This window comes from Pholis gunnellus (assembly GCF_910591455.1).
Source record: "Pholis gunnellus genome assembly, chromosome: 14".
NCBI lineage: Eukaryota > Metazoa > Chordata > Actinopteri > Perciformes > Pholidae > Pholis > Pholis gunnellus.
Window position 1 is genome coordinate 669,995 of NC_136541.1, and position 22,289 is coordinate 692,283.

The window sequence follows — 22,289 nt, forward strand, 5'->3', positions numbered from 1 at the left end:
ACTGACTGGTTCCACTGGTTCTACTGGTTCCTGACTGGTGTGTGTCTGTCCGTGTGTTCAGGAGCGTGTGATTGTCGTGACGACACAGCCGGTCTCAGCTGTGAGCGCTGTAAAGACGGTTTCTACGGCGACGCCACCCGCGGATCGTCAGCCGACTGTCAGACGTGTCCGTGTCCCACCGGAGCCACCTGTGCCGTGGTCCCCAAGACCAGAGAGGTGGTCTGCACCAACTGTCCCGCAGGAACCACGGGTACACACACACACACACACACACACACACACACACACACGTACACACACACACACACACACACACACACACAGGAGCCCTGAGATGTTCTCAGCGTTCTTTACTTGCTGTTCTCTGCGTCGTCCTCAGGGAAGCGCTGCGAGCTCTGTGACGACGGGTTCTTCGGCGACCCGCTGGGTCAGGGCGGGCCGGTCCGAGCCTGCCGCTCCTGCAAGTGCAGCGACAACATCGACCCCAACGCCGTCGGCAACTGCAACCGCGAGACGGGAGAGTGCCTGAAGTGCGTCTACAACACCGACGGCTTCTTCTGCGACCGCTGCAGGGACGGCTTCTACGGCAACGCCCTGGCAACCAACGCCGCCGACAAGTGCAAACGTGAGCAGAGACGATTTTACCCACCGCGCTGCTGTGATGGAGATGATCCAGTGCAAATGTTTTCTGTTCTTCTTTAAGTTACTGATTTAAACGTGAAAGGTCACCAGAGGGCGCTGTAGTGGTCTATTGGTTAGTGATGTGTGACCTCTTCAGTAGAACCACATGTTTCCTTTTGTCTAGTAGTAATATTAACATCTGGTCCCTGACTGCGTCCTCAGCCTGCTCCTGCTCTCCGTTCGGCACCGTGGGTCGACAGACCGGCTGCTCTCAGGTCACCGGTCAGTGCGAGTGTCTCCCCAACGTGGCCGAGCGCGACTGCGGCGCCTGTGAGCCCGGCTTCTTCAACCTGCAGAGCGCCGACGGCTGCGAACGGTCAGACGTCACAGTGACATCGCAGCAACACCGGTCACGTTGTGCTTCTGTTTCTTTTCTGAATCTTCTTCCCGCTCTTTCCTCCGCAGCTGCAACTGCAATCCGATTGGCTCCACCAACGGTCAGTGTGACATCGCTTCAGGACAGTGCGAGTGTCAGCCCGGCGTCACCGGCCTGCACTGTGAACGCTGCGAGGTCAACTTCTTCGGCTTCAGCTCGTCCGGATGCAAACGTGAGGCGTGTGTGTGTGTGTGTGTGTGTGTACGTGTGTGTGTGTGTGTGTGTGGTTGGGTTAGTTTGGTTGCTTGTGTTTTCTAACGCCCCCCCCCCCCCCCCTCTCTGACCCCTCAGCCTGTGACTGTGACCCTGAGGGCTCTCAGACCGGTCAGTGTCAGGAGGACGGTCGCTGTGAGTGTCGTCCCGGCTTCGTGGGAGCTCGATGTGACATGTGTGAGGAGAATTACTTCTACAACCGCTCGGCACCGGGCTGCCAGCAGTGTCCCTCCTGCTACAGTCTGGTCAGAGACAAGGTGAGGACGGACAGACACTGTACGGCGGTCTCTGCACACACATCATGCGGGACTCCTTTATACTACGTATGTCCGTGTTGTTTTCTGTGTCCAGGTGAACCAGCAGAGGCAGAAGCTCCACGACCTGCAGACCCTGATCGATAACCTCGGCTCGGGCCAGGACACCGTCAGCGACAAGGCCTTCGAGGACCGGCTGAAGGAGGCAGAGAGGGCCATCATGGAGCTGCTGGAGGAGGCTCAGGCCAGCAAAGGTCACTGCAGACTGATTAAGCTGCTAAGACATTTACTGCACCTTCCGTCATGTCAGGAACCAGCTCGGCCCTGATTTCAGCTTTTGAATTCAATTTGCGAAACGTGTTTTACCCGACTGACCTTTGACCTTTGACCAACGCAGACGTGGACCGCGGTCTGCTGGATCGCCTGAACGGCATCAACAACACTCTGACGACCCAGTGGAACCGACTGCAGGGCATCCGCAACACGGTGGACGACACCGGCACGCAGGCCGACCGCGCCCGCCTCCGGGTCCGAGACGCCGAGGACCTGATCGACCGCGCCCGGCAGGAGCTGGACAAGGCCAAGGACGCCGTCGGCAAAGTGGTGAGTCACCGGTCGGGCAACCGTGAGCCACAACGGAGCCGGTTGATTAGCTCGTTTAACTGACCGGTGGGCGTCTCTGTCTGCAGGACATCAAACCCCCGAGCGGCACCGGAGATCCAAACAACATGACGCTGCTGGCTGAGGAGGCTCGGGCGCTGGCCGACAAGTAGGTGTTGTTGTTGTTGTTGTTGTTGTTGTTGTTGTTGTTGTTGTTGTTGTTGTTTCTGGTATTTAAAACAACTGCAGTTCAACTGTGTTTCTACTCAAGAAGAGCTTAGATGAAGTTAACTCCGGCTTGTTCTACGATGCTTTTATTGTGAAACTCTTTGACACTGAAACAGGAAGCTGTTCCTGTTTAAATTGAAGCTTCCAGCTGATTTCTTCTCTTCTTCTGTTGTTCAGAGGATCTTTGTCTCTTTGATCTTTCTCTAGGATCTTTGTCTCTTTGATCAGAGTTTAGTTCGAACATCTCGTAAACTAAAGAACACCTGTAGGTGAAGACACGTTCTACATCCAGACGTGTACTAACTGTCGTCCTCTGTGTCCGTGCTTTGTCTTTAGGCACAAGATGGACGCCGACCAGATCGAGAAGATCGCCAAAGACGCCAACGACACGTCGACCAAAGCGCACAACCTGCTGCTGAAGACTCTGGAAGGAGAGAGCAAGACGAGCCAAGAGATCGACGAGCTCAACAAGAAGTGCGTCTGCATTAAAGCCTCCTTATACCCTGATATATACATATATATATATATATAAGTACTGTGTTTATTTATGTACCCATCTGCTCCAACTGTTCAGGTACAACGAGGCGAAGGAGCTGGCCAAGAACCTGGAGAAACAGGCCAACAAGGTTCAAGCCGAGGCCGAAGACGCCGGAAACAAAGCCGTGAAGATCTTCGCCAACCTGACGAACGTCCCGTCGTTCGACACCAAAGCTCTGGAGGTGACTTCAGACACACGGACATTATGATTCATAGTGAGTTTATTTAGACTTCCTGGATAAACCTTTTGTGTCTTTTTAGGACGAAGCCGGTAAGATCAAGAAGGAGGCGTCGGACCTCGACAAGCTCATCGACAAGACGGAGAAGGAGTACGACGACCTGAGAGACGACCTGAGGGGCAAAGAGCAGGAAGTGCGCAAGCTGCTGGAAAAAGGGCGGAGTGAGCAGCAGGTACGCCGACTACAGCTAAGCTAGCATACCTGTATGTGCAGTAAAGTAGATTCAGTACATAAACAAACAGCGCGTCACTTCCTGTTTCCTGTCTCTGACAGACTGCAGATCAGCTTTTGGCTCGAGCCGACGCTGCCAAAGCTCTGGCTGAGGAGGCGGCGAAGAAAGGACAGTCCACCTTTAGAGAGGCCGAGACCATCCTGGAGGACCTCAGAGGTACCTGAACGTCTGAACGTCTGAACGTCTGAACGTCTGAACGTCTGAACGTCTGAACGTCTGAACGTCTGAACGTCTGCCTGTCTCTCTCTCTCTCTCTGTCTGTCTAACTGGTCTAACCTTCTCTTTGATTCTTCTTCCTTCAGACTTTGATAAGCGAGTGAACGACAACAAGACGGCGGCTGAAGACGCTCTGAAGAAGATCCCCTCCATCAACGCCACCATCGTGGCCGCCAACCAGAAGACCAAGCAGGCGGAGGCGGCGCTCGGCAACGCGGCCGCTGACGCCGCGGAGGCCAAGAAGAAGGCGGAGGAGGCCGAGAGGATCGCCGGCAACGTGCAGAAGGTACGACGGGAGAGTCACATATTTATATATCATATAAAATATCACAAAACATGAATGAAATAAACGCTGCGTCCTCTTCAGGGCTCAGCCAAGACCAAGGAGGACGCGGAGACGGCCTTCCAGGACACCAACAAGCTGGACAACGAGGTCGGAGACATGATGGACCAGCTGGACGCCGCCGAGCAGGAGCTGGCCAGGAAGAAGGCCGAGGCCGACCAGGACATGATGATGGCGGGGATGGTAGGACCCGGGTTCCAAAGGAGCCTCAGACCAGATCTGTGAAATCCGGTCTGTGTCGGATCAACTCTTGTTTTACTCTTCTTTGTCCTCCTCCAGGCGTCGGATAACGCGAAGGAGGCGGAGGACAACGCCCGCAAGGCCAAGAGCGCCGTGAAGACGGTGCTGAGCACCATCACCATCCTGCTGGATCAGCTGGGTAAGAAGGTCCTCGCAGTCCGAGACCCTGAACAACCCTGAAGGATGGGGGGTCAGGGTTTTACTGAGACCAGCACTCTTCTCGGTTCTTGTTGATTATTGCCGTTTAGAACCAGGTTTCTGGGGAACCCTCCTGACAGACGGGATGCAACCAATCCCAGTAAAGTGTGCAGCATCGTGTTGATCGGTTCCTAAACGCTCGGCCGACGAACGTCTGAAACCTCAAACTATTATTTATCGACACGCGTCGGAGTGAAAAGAGCTAAAAACAACGTAAGATCGAGTTCATCCTGAACCGGACTTCTCTTGTTTTTCGTCTTCTCTCTCCAGGAAACATCGACAAGGTGGACCTGAGCAAGCTGAACCAGATCGACGAGTCCCTGAAGAGGGCCAAGGGCAAGATGGGCGACAGCGACCTGGACCGGAAGCTGACGGAGCTGAACGACGTGGCGCGCAGCCAGGAGGACATGATCAACGACTACGACCGGCAGATCCGCGAGATCCGCGCCGACATCGCCAACCTCAACGACATCAAGAGCACGCTACCCGACGGCTGCTTCAACACGCCGTCTCTGGAGCGGCCTTAAGCTCCGCCCCCTCCTCCAACACTCCCCCTTCACCTCTAACACTCTGGCAAACACGCCAACTTTTTACCAAAACAGTTTTTAAATATATCTATTTTTTGTCTTTGAAGCCAATATTTTAAGCCACGTTCACGTTTTATTTCCGTTTCATTGTCTTTGTGAGGAAAGAGACGCAACGAACTAAGAGAGCTAGAAGAGCCTCCAGAACCCAGAACCCAGAACCCAGAACCCAGAACCCAGAACCACAGACCCGACGTGACTGCACCCCGTCTGTTTCACAAACAGGAAGTGTCCGCTTGTATTACCCATCATGCCCCGGGGGACACGCCGGCTGAATGTACGGCTACACGCTGTTTTTAAAATGTTTAACTCAACCGTGTTTTCAGAAACCACACAGTGAAGGATTCCTCTCCTCTCCTTTCCTCCTCTCCTTTCCTCCCGAAGCTTCCTAACCAGCGGAGGAAAAAACAAGTATTTCACTTCTCGTCAACAGTATTTTCTCCTCCAGCGGGTGGCGTGGTTGAGTAGAGCCACGCCCACTCCGCTGTGAACACCAAGCCTCTGAAGTCCAGAAAACATCTCGTTTTTAAATCTCGTTTAAAGACGCCGTCGAGTTCCCTCAAGGTCACGACACCAGTCCTGAGGGAACCGGGTCCCGTCTCTGCACCTGGAGGGTTCTACCTCGTACGTACGAGATACGGATGTTTTCTGGAACCAGACTCTAGAACATCTGGTTCCACACGCTCAAGTTATCGTCTTGTTCCCACGAGATTCGGATCTTTAGTCTGAAGTTTGAAGTTATTGTCTTCTCTGCACGAAATACTGACTTGTGTGTGTGTGTGTGCAAGATTTGGATCTTTTGGGAACAAAATCAAAGCGTGTCGACACTCGATCATTACGATCGTTTTCCCACATTTTATCTTGAATGCAGAATATCTTGTAATTGTGTGAATATTTGCATCTTCTGGGAATGAAACACGAACTTGTGCACGCGAGACGTTCAGGTGTTCCTGAGCTCAGAGCAGATCTTTGATGAGCGTCACCGAGTCTCTCGAGTCTCTCGAGTCTCTCGAGTCTCTCGAGTCTCTAGCGACTTGTTTCCGGTGGTCGGCTCCGTAGACGCGTCGCTAATCGTTTCTCTCGTCCCACGAGTTGCTGCTCGTCGGTGTTTCTCCGCTCACACACGTTAATATCTTCCTCCAGGCTAAATCCAACACTATGCAACTTTGTACATTTTGCGTAGCGAGAACTTTTATCTGACACACTGGTGCTAATCATTATTTTAAAATGTTATATTTGTGTGAATGTTTTTTTTATGGTGACATAGTGAGGATTGTGTTATTGTGTAAATATATATGCTACAATGATTCAGGACTCCGACATGTAAAACAGCCGCGTTCAGTTCATCACGATCACCCAGCGACGCCTCCAGCTGACGTCTGAGTCTGTGATGACTTTAATACGCTCGTACACCAGGCTCAGTGACTAACCCAGTGACTTTCTGACCCGTCAGGACGTCCCGAGTCGAGTGTTTTTGTGCCTTAAAGTCAGTCGGGTCGTGTTCCACTAACCCTTCCTCATGGTCTTCCTCCCTCGTGTCGGTGCTGAAGCAGGTTTTTTCTTCTTTGAATCAGATCCTGAACAAAACAAAACCAGGACAACCGGACCCTTTGCTCACTTTATCTTTATTCCTATTGGTTCTCCATCCAGCCGGTCGCTCTGCGGGACGTCCAGCACACACACACACACACACACACACACACACACACACACACACACACACACACACACGAGCTGTATGAACCGTATTTTAAGTTATAATGTACCAGGTATCTGTATCCTAACCCTGTTGTCTTAGACGTGTGTTTTTTGTGTGTGTGTGTGTGTGTGTGTGTGTGTGTGTGTGTGTGTGTGTGTGTGTGTGTGTGTGTGTGTGTGTGTGTGTGTGTGTGTGTGTGTGTGTGTGTGTGTGTGTGTGTGTGTGTGTGTGTCTCCAGCCCCGTGAGGACCTGAGTGAACCCTGTTTGATCCTGTGTGCCTGTAAATCCAGACTTAACATTTGAATAATAAAATAATTACTACAGGAGCCGCTGTGTGTGTGTGTGTGTGTGTCCTCTACTGCAGTACTAGTACTAGTACCATACAAATACAAGTAAAAGTCTAAAGTACAGATATGTACGTATGATCACCTACATGTGGTTAAAGTAGTTACAAAAATACTGTTACATCAGATGTCTGGGTATGTTACATTTAGCTTCTGTAGATGTTTTATCTTGTACTTTATACTGTACTACACCTCAGAGGTACATGTTGTACTTTATACTGTACTACACCTCAGAGGTACATGTTGTACTTTATACTGTATTACACCTCAGAGGTACATGTTGTACTTTATACTGTACTACACCTCAGAGGTACATGTTGTACTTTATACTGTACTACACCTCAGAGGTACATGTTGTACTTTATACTGTACTACACCTCAGAGGTACATGTTGTACTTTATACTGTACTACATCTCAGAGGTACATGTTGTACTTTATACTGTACTACATCTCAGAGGTACATGTTGTACTTTATACTGTACTACACCTCAGAGGTACATGTTGTACTTTATACTGTACTACATCTCAGAGGTACATGTTGTACTTTATACTGTACTACATCTCAGAGGTACATGTTGTACTTTATACTGTACTACACCTCAGAGGTACATGTTGTACTTTATACTGTACTACACCTCAGAGGTACATGTTGTACTTTATACTGTACTACACCTCAGAGGTACATGTTGTACTTTATACTGTACTACATCTCAGAGGTACATGTTGTACTTTTTACTGTACTACACCTCAGAGGTACATGTTGTACTTTTTACTGTACTTCATCTCAGAGGTACATGTTGTACTTTTTACTGTACTTCATCTCAGAGGTACATGTTGTACTTTTTACTGTACTACACCTCAGAGGTACATGTTGTACTCTTTACTGTACTACATCTCAGAGGTACGTGTTGTACTTCTTACTGTACTATTTCTCAGAGGTACATATTGTACTTTATACTGTACTACACCTCAGAGGTACATGTTGTACTTCTTCAGCCAGATAAAGTGTTTAAAGAGCCTCTTGGATCAGCTGGTAATAACATCTCAAAGCTAATAAGTGATCATAGAAGTAAAGTGGATCCTCACTGCAGCAGTAAAGTACAGTAACTAACATCATCACACAGCAGACTGTGGACCTTGAACTAGTGAAGTACAGTTCACTGACTTTACTAAAGTACAGTTAAACTTCAAACAAGGTAACAAACACACCGTGACCGGTCTCTGCCCAGACACAAGCCTCTTACTCTCATGACTCTTCGGTCTGGTTCGGTGGAGTTTCTCCTACGACCGGGGACCGTAACGCGCTCTGTCGGCGGGTGAAGCGGTGCCCTGATCCTCCGTAAGTGTCAGCGGGATTCAAAGAATGTCGACTTGAAGAATCCGGGAATTGCGTGATCTTCCTTCTGCAGGTTAAAGTGGGAGCACGGGGCAAGTTATCGTTTCTCCTTCAGGATCCCAGTGTGTTCCACCAGCGGGGTTTCCTCTGTTTGAACCTTTATTGTTTTTACCTCCTTTCAGTAACGTGAGTCTTCATGACTCCATGTGAAGCTGGACACTGATGTGTAGAGTCCTGGTGACGTCATGGCCGAGTCACAGGGACTCCCTGGGGTCCCGTGGCTCTCGTCCAATGAGGCCTGATGGGGGCAGTTTACACCAGTTCAGGCTTCTATTGTGACGTGTAGACCCCGGTGTGTAAAGGGCTTAAAGCTGACTTTCAGTCAGAACTTCAACTTAAAAATAGTGAACGTATTGCTGTGTGTCACAATCATTGCAGAGTTTCTATTGGCCCAGAGCCAACGTGGGAGTAATGGACACAATATGCTTGTTTCTGGTGCTAATGGTCTCCACCTGTAGATACTTTCAGACACCTGTAGTTTGAAGAACAACAGGTGATCATAGAGTTCTCATGAGTATTTATTTGGATCATTTCCTGTGTGGATGAACTTCATACTGGAGACAAAGACAGCAGCCGGTGTGTCTCGTCTGCAGAGATTCAGAGAAACACAGCGACCACAGATTCAGACCCATCGATGAAGCTGCTCCACAACACAAGAAGAACCTTCAGGAAGCTCTGGAGCCCTGAAAGGAGAAGTTAAAGGTTTATGAAGAAGTTCAAGTGAAGTCTGATCAAACAGCAGAACACATGAAGGTCCAGGCCCGACGCACAGACCTGAACCCACGTCCTCCTGTCACACTAAGCTCCAGATCCAGAGCAACATGAAGCAGCTGATGTTCATCTGTGTTGTTGTTCCTCACAGTGTGGAACAGAAACCTTCACACAGAAAGCTCTCATAGATTCATCTTCATGATTTAAACATGAAGATGATGCAGCAACATTTTGACCAAAACTCATTTTAATTCAACCTGTTCAAGCCGAGAGAGACGCTCATAAACACATCGTAATACAAAGAGGATCTGTGTGAGCTCACACACACACACACACACACACACACACACACACACACACACACACACACACACACACACACACTGCTACAGGAACTCAGCTGATTTCCTGTAAATGAAGAGGGGCGGAGCTACAGTGATCATGTGATCCAGGTACATGAGAACAGGAAGAGAACCCTGATGTGTTCATCAGGAAGTTCAGACTCCATTTTGAGTCACAGAGCAGAAGGAGAGAAGCTGAAGGCTGAGGCAGCGTGAGTGTTGATCCAACATGTGTGTGTGTGTGTGTGTGTGTGTGTGTGTGAGCGTCGGTGTGTGTGTGTGTGTGTGTGTGTGTGTGTGTGTGTGTGTGTGTTTGTGTGTGTGTTTGTGTGTGTGAGCGTCGGTGTGTGTTTGTGTGTGTGTGTGTGTGTGTGTGTGTGTGTGTGTGTGTGTGTGTTTGTGTGTGTGAGCGTCGGTGTGTGTTTGTGTGTGTGTGTGTGTGTGTGTGTGTGTGTGTGTGTGTGTGTTTGTGTGTGTGAGCGTCGGTGTGTGTTTGTGTGTGTGTGTGTGTGTGTGTGTGTGTGTGTGTGTGTTTGTGTGTGTGAGCGTCGGTGTGTGTTTGTGTGTGTGTGTGTGTGTGTGTGTGTGTGTGTGTGTGTGTGTGTGTGTGTGTGTGTGTGTGTGTGTGTGCGCGTGTGTGTGTGTGAGCGTCGGTGCGTGTGTGTGTGTTTGTGTGTTTGTGTGTGTGTGTGTGTGTGTGTGTGAGCTTCGGTGCGTGTGTGTGTGTTTGTGTGTGTGTGTGTGTGTGTGTGTGTGTGTGTGTGTTTGTGTGTTTGTGTGTGTGTGTGTGTGTGTGTTTGTGTGTGTGTGTGTGTGTGTGTGTGTGTGTGTGTGTGTGTGTGTGTGTGTGTGTGTGTGTGTGTGTGTGTGTGTGTGTGTGTGTGTGTGTGTGTGTGTGTGTGTGTGTGTGTTTGTGTGTGTGAGCGTCGGTGCGTGTGTGTGTGTGTGTGTGTGTGAGCTCACAGTCAGTGTTACTGTTTTACTCTCAGACTGACTTCAGATCAGAAGATGAGGAAGGAGGAGGAAGAGGAGGACGGAGCAGAGTCTCTAGTCTCCGGCTGTCTGTCTATGAAGAGTGATCGGTCCAAAGGTCTTATTATAAACTTCAGTAGTGAACCTGGACCCTCAGACTCACAGTAAGAGAACTTCTACTAACTCATCCATACGAGTCGTTTCCAGTTCCTCACCATGTTTTCTGTTGCTTTGTGTTCACTAAAGTTTATTTTCTAACTAAAACGTACCAAACGTTTAGTGAGACTTGTTGTATCGTCGTCCTCTTAGTATCAGTGACGGCTGTTGGTCACATAGTAAAGCTGTGATGTAATCTAAGAGGACGAACACAAACTTCTGGACGTCCCCGTCCATCCCTAGTGACAGAACCATGAAGGGAAAGACCAGCTGGGACCTGAACCAGAGACCACTTTTACAATCTATAAGCCATTTACCATGTTTACTATAGACTCAGATGAAGCTCATTGGTCTGCTGTGATGTGTTTGGACCTGGTGAGACTCTGTCCTGCTATTGGACGATGTGGTCGGTTCCTTTACGTTTGGATGGAGCATCTATTTCTCTGACCACGCTGTAGACTGTGTTCCTGTTATTCTCAGCAGGAGGTCAGTTGTTGGTCGTCCATCTTTGCATCTGGTATCTAATAGAAATAGACTAATTAACTACAGAACACCAACCAAAAGCATCACTTTCACAGTATTTACACCTCTTCTGACCTCAGTTCAAACACAACCAACTCAAGCTGAGCTGATCACAGACACTGTGACACAGTAAAGGACATGATCAGCTCTCTTTAATGGAGGACTTTTACTGTGAAGGAGCTGCAGGAAGTGTTGAGTTAGTTATAAACAAACTACAGACAGATCACTAAATGTTTCATCAGACAGCCTGATAGGAAAAGCAGCTGATTAGAGTTCATGAAAGCAGGAGAGTTTCAATAAAAGAACATTTTCATGACAGACTGAACGCTGAATTCAAAGAGAAAAGTAACACTTTAACTGTTCTCTGTGAACATCTGAGCTTCTACACACTTTAGTCCACATCTGGATGTTTTTCATCAACAACCAACAAATCATTTTAGTTCTAAATAAATGTCTTTACAGAGAGAAGAAGAGGAGTCATGATTCTGAGGAGGAGCTGACGTCCAGATCCAGAACCAGAGCTGGACTGCAGACAGCCAGTGAGACCAGAAGTGTCCAAAGTAAGACTGTCCATTTCTCTGCTGATGTCTTCATGTCTGGAAACAGGACGTGTTGTTTTAATACAGAGACACTTGTTGGATTGAAGGATGTAAACACACAAAGGAAGAAGGTCTCATTGATTCATAGACGGTCCTAGTCTGTTTGTAGACGGAGCCGCGGTGTGTTTCAAAGAGCAGATCGATCCGGGCAATATAACCAACAGGCTCTGTGTGAGGAATATGAACTCAATGTGAGGATGAATGTATTTATAACAACTAAAACACAGACACACATCTTTGATCCACGTCGTTCATAACTGGACTTTTAACAGTCGCTCTATTAACTTTGTCTGTCGGCTACAGCTCAACAAAACAGGAAATAAGAACAATCAACACATAGTTGATGTAATGTTCTCAATAACGGTCTCCTCCCTCAAACCAAAGCCACGTCTGTAGCTACACTGACTGGATCAACACTGTCTGTGCTGGTGACCAGAGAGAAAGCTCTCTGTGTTCACATCTCACTACTTTAGTAGCTTCTAACTGAATCTAACTGAAAGTTACTTTCACTCACGTGTCCCCGTTTGTAGGTTCAGATATCAGCCTGATTTCATTGTTCACTGATTGTTTTAGTCAAATCAATATCATATCTTCTTTATATGTTCTCTCTGGTTTCTCTGTTTCAGGAGATAGTGGTCTGCAGGAGGTTTTAGATGAACATAAGATCAGTCTGAAGAACAGATGTGAATGTGTGACTGAAGGAAGTGATGAAACAGGAAGTGGAACCCTCCTCAACAGGATCTACACTGAGCTCTACATCACAGAGGGACAGAGTGAAGAGGTTAATACCCAACATGAGGTCAGGCAGCTGGAGTCAGCTTCCAAGAAGAAGACCCTCCATGACACTCCGATCAAGTGCCACGACATCTTCAAAGCCTCAGCTGACCAACAGAGACGCATCAGAGTCGTTCTGACGAACGGCGTCGCTGGAGTTGGAAAAACCTTCTCGGTGCAGAAGTTCACTCTGGACTGGGCCGAGGGTTCGGAGAACCAAGATGTCAGTCTGGTGGTTCTGCTTTCGTTCAGGGAGCTGAACTTGATCAAAGATGAGCAGTACAGTCTTCTCCAGCTGATCCGTGTTTTCCATCCAACATTACAGAAGGTCCCAGCAGAGAAGCTCTCTGTCTGTAAAGTTGTGTTCATCTTTGATGGTCTGGATGAAACCAGACTTTCATTGGATTTCATCAACAATGAGGTCGTGTCTGACGTCACACAGAAGGCATCGGTCAACGTGCTGCTGATGAACCTCATCGAGGGGAAGCTGCTTCCCTCGGCTCTCGTCTGGATAACTTCCAGACCTGCAGCAGCCAATCAGATCCCTCCTTCACGTGTTGACAGAGTGACAGAAGTACGAGGCTTCACCGACCCCCAGAAGGACGAGTACTTCAGGAGGAGGTTCAGTGATGAAGAGCTGTCCAGCAGAATCATCTCACACATCAAGACATCCAGGAGCCTCCACATCATGTGTCTAATCCCAGTCTTCTGCTGGATCACTGCTACAGTTCTGGACCACATGTGGACTACAGACCAGAGAGGAGAGCTGCCCAAGACCCTGACTGACATGTACTCACACTTCCTGCTGGTCCAGACAAAGAGGAAGAAGCAGAAGTACCATGAGGGACATGAGACGAGTCCTCAGGAGCTGACGGAGGCTGACAGGGAAGTTCTTCTGAAGCTGGGGAGGCTGGCGTTTGAACATCTGGAGAAAGGAAACATCATGTTCTACCAAGAAGACCTGGAGCAGTGTGGTCTTGATGTCACGGAGGCCTCGGTGTTCTCAGGAGTTTGTACAGAGATCTTCAAAAGAGAGAGCGTGATCTTCCAGAAAACAGTCTACTGCTTTGTTCATCTGAGTGTTCAAGAGTTTCTGGCTGCAGTCTACATGTTCCACTGTTTCACAAACAGGAAGACAAAGGTACTGAAGGACTTCATGGGGAAATACTACAAGTATTTATCTCTGGAGGACTTCCTGAGGAGATCCATGAGGAAATCCCTTCAAAGTAAAAATGGCCACCTGGACCTGTTTGTCCGCTTCCTTCATGGCCTCTCTCTGAAGTCCAACCAGAGACTCTTAGGAGGCCTGCTGGGTCAGACAGACAACAGTCCAGAAACCATCCAGAGAGCCATCAACAACCTGAAGGAGATGAACATTGATGAAATCTCTCCTGACAGAAGCATCAACATCTTCCACTGTCTGATGGAGATGAACGAGCTCTCAGTACATCAGGAGATCCAAGAGTTCCTGAAGTCAGAGAACAGATCAGAGAAGAAACTCTCAGAGATCCACTGCTCAGCTCTGGCCTACATGCTGCAGATGTCAGAGGAGGTTCTGGATGAGTTGGACCTGGAGAACTACAACACATCATATCAGGGACGACAGAGACTGATTCCAGCTGTGAGGAACTGCAGAAAGGCTCAGTAAGTCCAGATGTGATTAACTTCATGAATCAGTGTAGATCAGTAGTTTAGTTCTTCTAATATAGACGTTATGAAATTCATATTCTTAAAATAGTGTTCCAGTTGTTTAATACTAAATTATAATTCAGTTATATTTCATCACAGATGTTCTTGATGTTTGAAATGCTGCGAGTGAAAACATGTTTCAGTTTCAGTTGGTTTAGTTTTCACTGTGAAGTTAATGAACACAGTTATTCTATTTATTCCTCATGATTGTTATATTTTATATTGATATCATTCTTCCTCTATTTATCTTCCTTTGGGTGATGGAGGCGACATGCAAACCTGGTGAAACAAATGAAGGACTTTAGAGGTTGTGTTTGAGCTTTCATCACAACATGTAGCAGTATTTTACAGTCATCACTTCATGTACTTTAGTTATTATTACATCAGGAGCTTCTACAAGGTGTCTGACATCATCACACTTACAGGTAACACCTGATTATTTTAACACTATGCTGAAGAGTTCAAATACCATCTGTATCAGGCCACGCCCCCTTCTTAAAGATAGGACAGGTTGTCAAGTTTGCCGTTGGTTTCTTGTCCCAGGTGATTCATTTCCTGTCTCAGGCAGTCATGGTCCCCTTGAGATCCGTCTTTAGCTCCTTTATGGTCCTGATGATGTCATCGGGATCTATGCTGGTTCCGGGGCTCCTCCGGCCTTCAGCTGCTTCACTTTGGTTGATCTGCTTCCATGTTGCTGCTTTCACCACCGAGGAGCCTTTATCTTGAGTTTTTGGTATTTGTTCTTCTCCTTGATGGCTTCTAGTGTTCCTTTCACTGATAATATTGAATCTTTGAGTTGTTCCGTTGTTAACTTGTGATATATCTGGGAGCGCGTTTTCATTCTGCTCTAACTCCTCCATGGACAAACCGGAAGCTCCGCCTTCAACAGACGTTAATATTAATATTCATATTCATATTATTCCGTATTTTGATGCTTTGGCAACATTGTTTTTAACTTTCATGCCAATAAAGCCACTTTGAATTGAGTTGAATTCAACAAATATGATTGAATTCCATCTTTGTGAAAATGCTTCTTTCACTTGATGTAAACATGTGAATGCAGGACTTTTACTGAGCAGTGTTAATAGTTCTACTAATAATAGTGAACAGTTTTACCTATTAAACATGTTTGAGTTCTTCTTCTTCTTCTTCTTCTTAAACCAACATTCCCAGTCAGAGAAAGGCTGAAAAGTAAATCAACAGCGTTTCCCTGAAGGCCTCAAATCACTAAATCTACCCAGAAACACTGAACGGAGATATTCACTATGACTAGAAATATGAATCTCCTGCTTTTATCATTAATATCATATTTTAAATTGATTCTGTAACTGTTGCTGCTCTGTGACCACAAGTGAACTTCTGATCATGTTGAATGCTGCAACAGTGATTTAGTAGCACAAGAAGAGAAAAGTCATCACATCAGAGAACTGATGATGTCAGTTACACATCAATATATAATATATAATATATTATATATATATATATATATATATATATAATATATATATATATATATATATATATATATATATATATATATAATATGTATATGTTTAGCATTAGCCACATTAGCCTCCATACACTGCTGCTCATACAGGACACAGTGTGTGGAGGTGAGTCCAGCTACATCTCGCTGGTATCGCTCCACCTCCTGCACCAGCTCCGGCTCTTTCCCCGCTAGCGAGACGTTCCACGTCCCTAGAGCTCGTCTGTGCTGCCGGCGATCGGCTCGCCCGGTCTGCATTGCACCCGACCCCGATGCTCGTCCCTGTGGGTGGTGGGTCCACAGGGCGGCTGCTCCTTGTTGTTTCTTCGGGCTGAGCCCGACCGGGCCACCAGACGCTCGCCGACGAGCTCCCCTCCTGGGTCTGGCTCCGGGAGGGTGCCCCGGTTCCCCTGGTCCGGGCGAGGTGGCTGAAGTCCGTGGGCTGCTTATCATCGAGGTTCTACTGAACCGCTCGTAGTCTGGGCTCTCCCCTGAGACCTGTTTGCCTTGGGAGTCTATCTTACACACTGTTGTTAAATCTTTTCATTTGTTCTGACTTGAATTCAGACTTTTATAAAGATCTCATGAACACCATGTTGTGTTGTTAATGCTGATTCACTAAAACATATTTCTGATGACATCATGTTGAAAATAATGCAGCCTCATTGGTCCGTTGATTCTGTTGAATACGTTTTTTTAGATGCTCAGAAAATGTTGACGTAAAAACATCTAATTGTATAAATATGAAATCACACACAGGTCTAATAATATCAAGTGATGTGTCTCAGTCCTGTAACATGGCTCAGCTGTCTCTGGATGTGTTGGAGGTGAACCTGACAGCAGCAGGGAGCTCTAGTTGTTAAACTGCTTTAATGAAGAAGGCTTCATGCTGACTTTGTGGAGACAGACATGGGTCGGGTTTACTCTTCTTCTACACTTCTCTACTTCTACACTTCTCTTCTTCTACACTTCTCTTCTTCTTCTGATATTTTGCTTTGACCGCAAACATTGAAGATTAAATATCTAAGCTTTAACAATTCTCAATAAAAGGGAAATATGACCAACTCAACAGCAACTCACCGTCGGACCGGTAAAGTAACCTTCATGTGTTTGTTGTTCTCTTTATAAATACGCGGTTCTTACAGATAATCGTGGGATCTCGCGGTTTTCGCGGGTGGCGCCGCACACGCTCCCGGTGGAATCAAATCTGTAGCTTACCTCTGCTGATATGAAATATGAAAAACAACCAGTAGTCAATGTGCAAGCTGCCAGTTGAATGGTGGTTTAATCTGCTCTATATTGGGTTCATATAGTTGTAAATGTGACTCAGGAAGAGTCAGTGCCTCACCAGCCACGAACCTCACCGCACGTCACTGGAGTGATGAGAGTTATTGTTTCATGTGAAACACAGTGAGATAAGATGAGCTGAACCACTGATGTGAAGAGCTAATGTTCATCAAAACAGGAAGCAGGAAGTAAATATTAAGTGTCCTCTTTCATAATAATATGTTGAAATATTTGTGTCATTACAGACTTACTGGCTGTGGACTCTCAGAGACTCACTGTGAAGTTGTGGCCTCAGCTCTGAAGTCCAACCCCTCCCATCTGAGAGAGCTGGACCTGAGTCACAACAACAACCTGAAGGATTCAGGAGTGAAGCTGCTGTCTGCTGGACTGGAGAGTCCACACTGTCGACTGGAGACTCTGGGGTCAGTTCACTGACTGAAAGGTTTCAGGATTTGTTAGAGTGACAGAAAGTAGAGAAATGAAGTGATTGACAGGAGAGTGTTTAGCTTCCACAGACTCTCATTGTGGTCCATCAGTCAGTGAAGGTGATGTCAGTCCTGATGAGGCTGTAGAGTGTGTGAGGAAGATGAAGGAGGAGGATGAAGATCTGATGACAGCAGATACAAACTCTGTGTAAACAGAGAGAGACTTGAATGCAAAGCTGAATGAAGGTGAAGTTGTGAACTGTGGTGATCTTCATGATATCAGAAGCTGATGAGGCTGCTACAGAGACAACCACACAGCTGCTGTGGTGAGATTAAAGCAGAGCTCAGAGTAATAAGCAGCAGCCTAACACAGGCCCACACGTCTCCACAGAGCAGGCTTTGAGAACACAAGTCTCTGTTGTCATTACTAGAACAAGATGTCAGCTGAGACCAGTCATAGTGGAAGTGGCTCTTCAACAAGTGATGATGATGAATGACATCATCAAACTGTAGATGTTTAAGGTTCTAACTTGTTTCCAGGTTCTTGTTGACAGCAGGTCTAACTGTGGTTCTGTTTTCATGTTTTGTCTCTTTATCTGAAGACACAGACCTTTAGGTTGCAACAACAAACACATGTTGTTCTTAAAGGGCCGGTTCATATTGGTTCAGGTCTTTCTCAACACAACACTCACGTGTCCAAACGTCCATTCAAGAGTTCTTGGTGTCTGTAATCTGTCCACACTGTCTGTGATGTTCAGGACTAAATCCACAGTCTAGTTCTGTAGAAATGACTTGTAAAGTTGATCTGAACTAATCTGAGGCTTCACATGTATCAAGTCAGTCTGTTGTGTTTGACAGTGGCTGTATTTGAAACCTCACACTATACCAGCAGTTTGTGCTGATTTGACCAACATGTAGCATGTAGCATGTAGCATGTAGCATGCTAACAAAAGCTAAATCTACAGTCTGACAGAAATACCTGATGTTTAACTGATTCAGAAAGAATCTCCAGTCTACCTCTCCTTCTGTATCCCACAATGCAAAGCGCTGGAACAGCACATTCTTTTTTAATAATATGAATCTTTATTTAAATCGGACATTTCATTCACACTATGTAGCTCAAAGTGCGGTACATTTATAAATGTATAAAAACAGAAAACCTTCCCTTTTACAGAGCATGCTTTTTGCACTTACACTTAAAATGTCATTAAAAAATGTCAACAGATGAATAAAATCTGGAAAACATTTTAGATTTTATGTGACAAATAAATCAACACAAATATATAGACGTGAACGTGTTTAAATACAGAAAAGATGTGGTATTCAGTGGAAGTGATGTGTTCTCTGTTATTTGTCCTTGTTAGCTGTCGAGCAGCAGAGTTTTGGATAAATTGCAGCCTCAATAGATTTATTTAGAATAGAATAGAAGACCAGGACATTACAGTACATTACCGTCATTTAGCAGACGCTTTTATCCAAAGAGACTTACAATAAGTGGATTTAAAATCGCTTTCCGAGAGAACTACTAGTCACCAGAAGTCATGAGTTCATCTCCTTTAAACATCTCAGAGCATAAACCAGAGCAGACGTACAGAAACACACTAGCATGAACACAACCAGTGCTGAGAGGAAGGCTCAGGGTAGAGCTTCATGAAGAGGTGAGTCTTCAGCCTGATGGAAGATGGGCAGCGACTCTGCTGTCCTGACGTCAGTGGGGAGTTCATTCCACCATCGTGGGGCCAGGACAGAGAACAGAGACCGGGTCCATCGGCCGCAGGGACCTCTGAGTGACGGGGAACCGATCGCCCCGAGGCAGCAGAGCCACGTGGTCGGTAACATGTGGATTGCAGCAGTCTAGTCTACTTGAGATGAAGGTGTGCGTTGATTGTTCTGCATCTTGTTGGGTCAATAAAGGCCGTACTTTCACAATGTGTGTAAGACAGAACATTTGAAGTGTTTTCCTGTGATGTGTGTTCGGAGCCAGAATGTAACACACAGAACTGGGTTGGCCTTAAGGAGTGAGGTTATCAAGCTGGTGTAGCTTGGTCTGAACTGATCTTGATCCTCTAGTTGCAGACCTGACTGAGACCAGCAGCATGGTGTTCATCTGTGTTGACATCAATAGGTGATGAATGTTGTGGTGACATTTGGATGATGTGTGTAGAAGGCTGACATGATGATGATCCACAATAACACAACGACAAAGAGAAAAGCTCATTGATGAGGACAGAGTCATGTTGAGCTACACATTTACAACATGAACACATCTGATTGGATTATAAATGGATTCTTATCTTCATCATTTATTCTTTATTCAGGTTGGTGTTCTGCAGGTTGTCAGCGATCAGCTGTTCTTCTCTGGCCTCAGCTCTGAAGTCCAACCCCTCCTCCCATCTGAGAGAACTGGATCTGAGAGACAACGACCTGAAGGCTTCAGATGTGAAGCTGCTGTGTGATCTTGTGGAGAGTCCACACTGTAGACTGAAGACTCTGAGGTCAGTAGAGGGTTGGACTCAGTCCATGCTGGTTCCAGCAGTACTGAACTAAACACTGATCCAGTATTTCCTGTAAACCTCCAACCTTCTCAGTGAAGCTGTGAGAGGAGAACGCTGACAGGCTTCAGGATTGGACAGAAAGTCAGCCAATCAGACGAGCCAGAAGCTTGTTGTGATCATGTGTTTGAGTTGATGTGAAGACGACTGTTGTTGTTGTGTTCAAGTCTGCAGGAAATCCCGCTGTTTATCAGCTGACAGCATCTCAACATGTATAGAGACAGTGGTCCTCATCCATCAATCTGATCTGATCTGTTCTCTCTCATTGGAATATTTCAAAGAGATGAGACGTTCACATGTCAGTGAGACTGTGGTTTTTATCAGCTTTGAACCCATCATTACAGTGAGCAGTGAACACCTCTCTGTTTCTGCAGTCGTGATGCGTTCAGGACCCTCAGCTCTTTATCTCCACTGTGTACTTGAGTGAAATGTGCAGAGTGAACAGACTTGATGTCCAAAGTGTCTGCAGGTGTGTGAGCTTGGAGCTCAGTGTGTTCACTCCAATACGTTAAGATGAGAGCTGAAAGGACTGAAGTCCTGCTGCTCTTTCTACTGGATGAGCTGCATCACTGACTGACAGCTGATGAAGGGAGTCTCTGCAAACACTCGTTCATCTCTTCTTCTTCTTCTCTCCTCAGATGGAAGTGATCTCACTCAGACTGAGTCCACCATCATCTCTGTGATCCTCTGGATCTGATCAGAGGATCATCAGAGGATCTGGACTCCTCACTGCACCTGGACCTGGATTTAGTTTAGTCCTTTGGTTCCTTCATGTGTTGTGACCCTAAAGTGTCTCTGCTGATGAGTTGTGTTCATGACAACATGACAGTAGATGAACACATGTAAATGATGTTTCTGCTTTGCTTCCTGTTGCAGCTCCTCCCTGTGGAACGATGGAGTTCTGCACTTTATTTACTCATATTTCTCAGTAACAGTGAGAGTTGATGTCACATGTATGAAGTTACCTTATTACCACCAATACCAGCCTTTTCTCATGTTATAACAGACTCAGATTAGCTTGTAACAAACAGGAAGAGAAGATAAAACCTGAACCTGAACTCAATAAAAACATAAACATATCTTTTATTTTCATGTTTTCATTCCGTCTTCACATCATGTTCATCGTAGTTTGTTCTTTGTTCTTTAGTGATCTGTTGTATTTAAAGTTACTGTGAGGAACTTTAACTTAGTGGTGGTTCTGTCGCCCCCTGTGGTCTAAAGCTGTAGTGTCTCTGAGCTCCAGACTCTCTTTAGTAAACCTCTCATGTTACTGCAGCAGGTCTGACAGTCTGCTCCTCTCAGTCCTGGTCCTGGTTCTCCCGTACCTCCCTTCCCTCCAACGGGTCCAGCAGTACGTCCTGGGTCTCCAGCAGAGAGGTGTCGGTGTTGACTCCCAGAGAGGAGGAGGAGGAGGAGGAGGAGGAGGAGGAGGAGGAGGAGGAGGAGGAGGAGGAGGAGACGCTGCTGCTGCCGGGAGCTGAACTCTCCTCCTCCCTCCGGGTCTGTCCACGGTGGACCGGTCTCTGCTGGAGGATCTGGGTCTGTCCACGGTGGACCGGTCTCTGCTGGACTCTGAGCTGAAGGAGGTTCTGGTGAACCTGCATGAGTTCATCTGGTTTCACCAGAATCTGACCCGGTGGCTCCGATGACGAGCATCAAGAATAACTCTATAGAACCAGACTAATAGACTAAACTGAGACTGGTTCATATAGAGGATCAGGTCTACACTGAGACTGGTTCATATAGAGGATCAGGACTACACTGAGACTGGTTCATATAGAGGATCAGGACTACACTGAGACTGGTTCATATAGAGGATCAGGTCTACACTGAGACTGGTTCATATAGAGGATCAGGACTACACTGAGACTGGTTCATATAGAGGATCAGGTCTACTCTGAGACTGGTTCACATAGAGGATCAGGTCTACACTGAGACTGGTTCACATAGAGGATCAGGTCTACACTGAGACTGGTTCATATAGAGGATCAGGACTACACTGAGACTGGTTCATATAGAGGATCAGGTCTACACTGAGACTGGTTCATATAGAGGATCAGGTCTACACTGAGACTGGTTCATATAGAGGATTAGGACTACACTGAGACTGGTTCATATAGAGGATCAGGTCTACACTGAGACTGGTTCATATAGAGGATCAGGTCTACTCTGAGACTGGTTCACATAGAGGATCAGGTCTACACTGAGACTGGTTCATATAGAGGATTAGGACTACACTGAGACTGGTTCATATAGAGGATCAGGTCTACACTGAGACTGGTTCATATAGAGGATCAGGTCTACACTGAGACTGGTTCATATAGAGGATCAGGTCTACACTGAGACTGGTTCATATAGAGGATCAGGTCTACACTGAGACTGGTTCATATAGA

At 46.6% G+C, this 22,289-nt stretch overlaps 2 protein-coding genes across 2 annotated transcripts in view; both read left to right on the forward strand.

Annotated features, from left to right (window-relative positions):
- The window catches only part of lamc1 (laminin, gamma 1), a 9,446-nt gene extending 2,494 nt beyond the window's left edge, over positions 1-6,952 (forward strand). Inside the window, exons 6-21 of the mRNA XM_079173947.1 lie at positions 62-250; positions 380-625; positions 844-997; positions 1,087-1,229; positions 1,349-1,527; positions 1,622-1,778; positions 1,922-2,127; positions 2,214-2,293; positions 2,689-2,826; positions 2,927-3,071; positions 3,151-3,300; positions 3,402-3,516; positions 3,663-3,862; positions 3,944-4,102; positions 4,199-4,298; positions 4,628-6,952. Coding sequence (XP_079030073.1) covers positions 62-250; positions 380-625; positions 844-997; positions 1,087-1,229; positions 1,349-1,527; positions 1,622-1,778; positions 1,922-2,127; positions 2,214-2,293; positions 2,689-2,826; positions 2,927-3,071; positions 3,151-3,300; positions 3,402-3,516; positions 3,663-3,862; positions 3,944-4,102; positions 4,199-4,298; positions 4,628-4,884 — 2,618 coding nt within the window. The 3' untranslated portion in view covers positions 4,885-6,952. The remainder of the gene's footprint in view (positions 1-61; positions 251-379; positions 626-843; positions 998-1,086; positions 1,230-1,348; positions 1,528-1,621; positions 1,779-1,921; positions 2,128-2,213; positions 2,294-2,688; positions 2,827-2,926; positions 3,072-3,150; positions 3,301-3,401; positions 3,517-3,662; positions 3,863-3,943; positions 4,103-4,198; positions 4,299-4,627) is intronic.
- A 2,650-nt stretch (positions 6,953-9,602) lies between these two features.
- Positions 9,603-20,987, forward strand: LOC306706759 (protein NLRC3-like). The gene is made up of 7 exons (XM_079173948.1): positions 9,603-9,646; positions 10,424-10,570; positions 11,547-11,644; positions 12,310-14,101; positions 17,165-17,341; positions 19,663-19,839; positions 20,535-20,987. The coding sequence occupies exons 2-7, from the start codon at positions 10,443-10,445 to the stop codon at positions 20,542-20,544; spliced, it is 2,382 nt and encodes a 793-aa protein (XP_079030074.1). The 5' UTR covers positions 9,603-9,646; positions 10,424-10,442; the 3' UTR covers positions 20,545-20,987.
- The last annotated feature ends 1,302 nt before the right edge of the window (positions 20,988-22,289 follow it).

What these genes read in the sequence shown, in the direction of transcription:
- LOC306706759 (XM_079173948.1), top strand. Translation starts at nt 10,443, where the DNA reads ATGAGGAAGGAGGAGGAAGAGGAGGACGGAGCAGAGTCTCTAGTCTCC. An exon ending in CCTGGACCCTCAGACTCACA is followed by an intron (nt 10,571 to 11,546) that starts GTAAGAGAACTT and finishes ATGTCTTTACAG; the next exon opens with AGAGAAGAAGAGGAGTCATG. An exon ending in TGTCGACTGGAGACTCTGGG is followed by an intron (nt 17,342 to 19,662) that starts GTCAGTTCACTG and finishes TTCTTTATTCAG; the next exon opens with GTTGGTGTTCTGCAGGTTGT.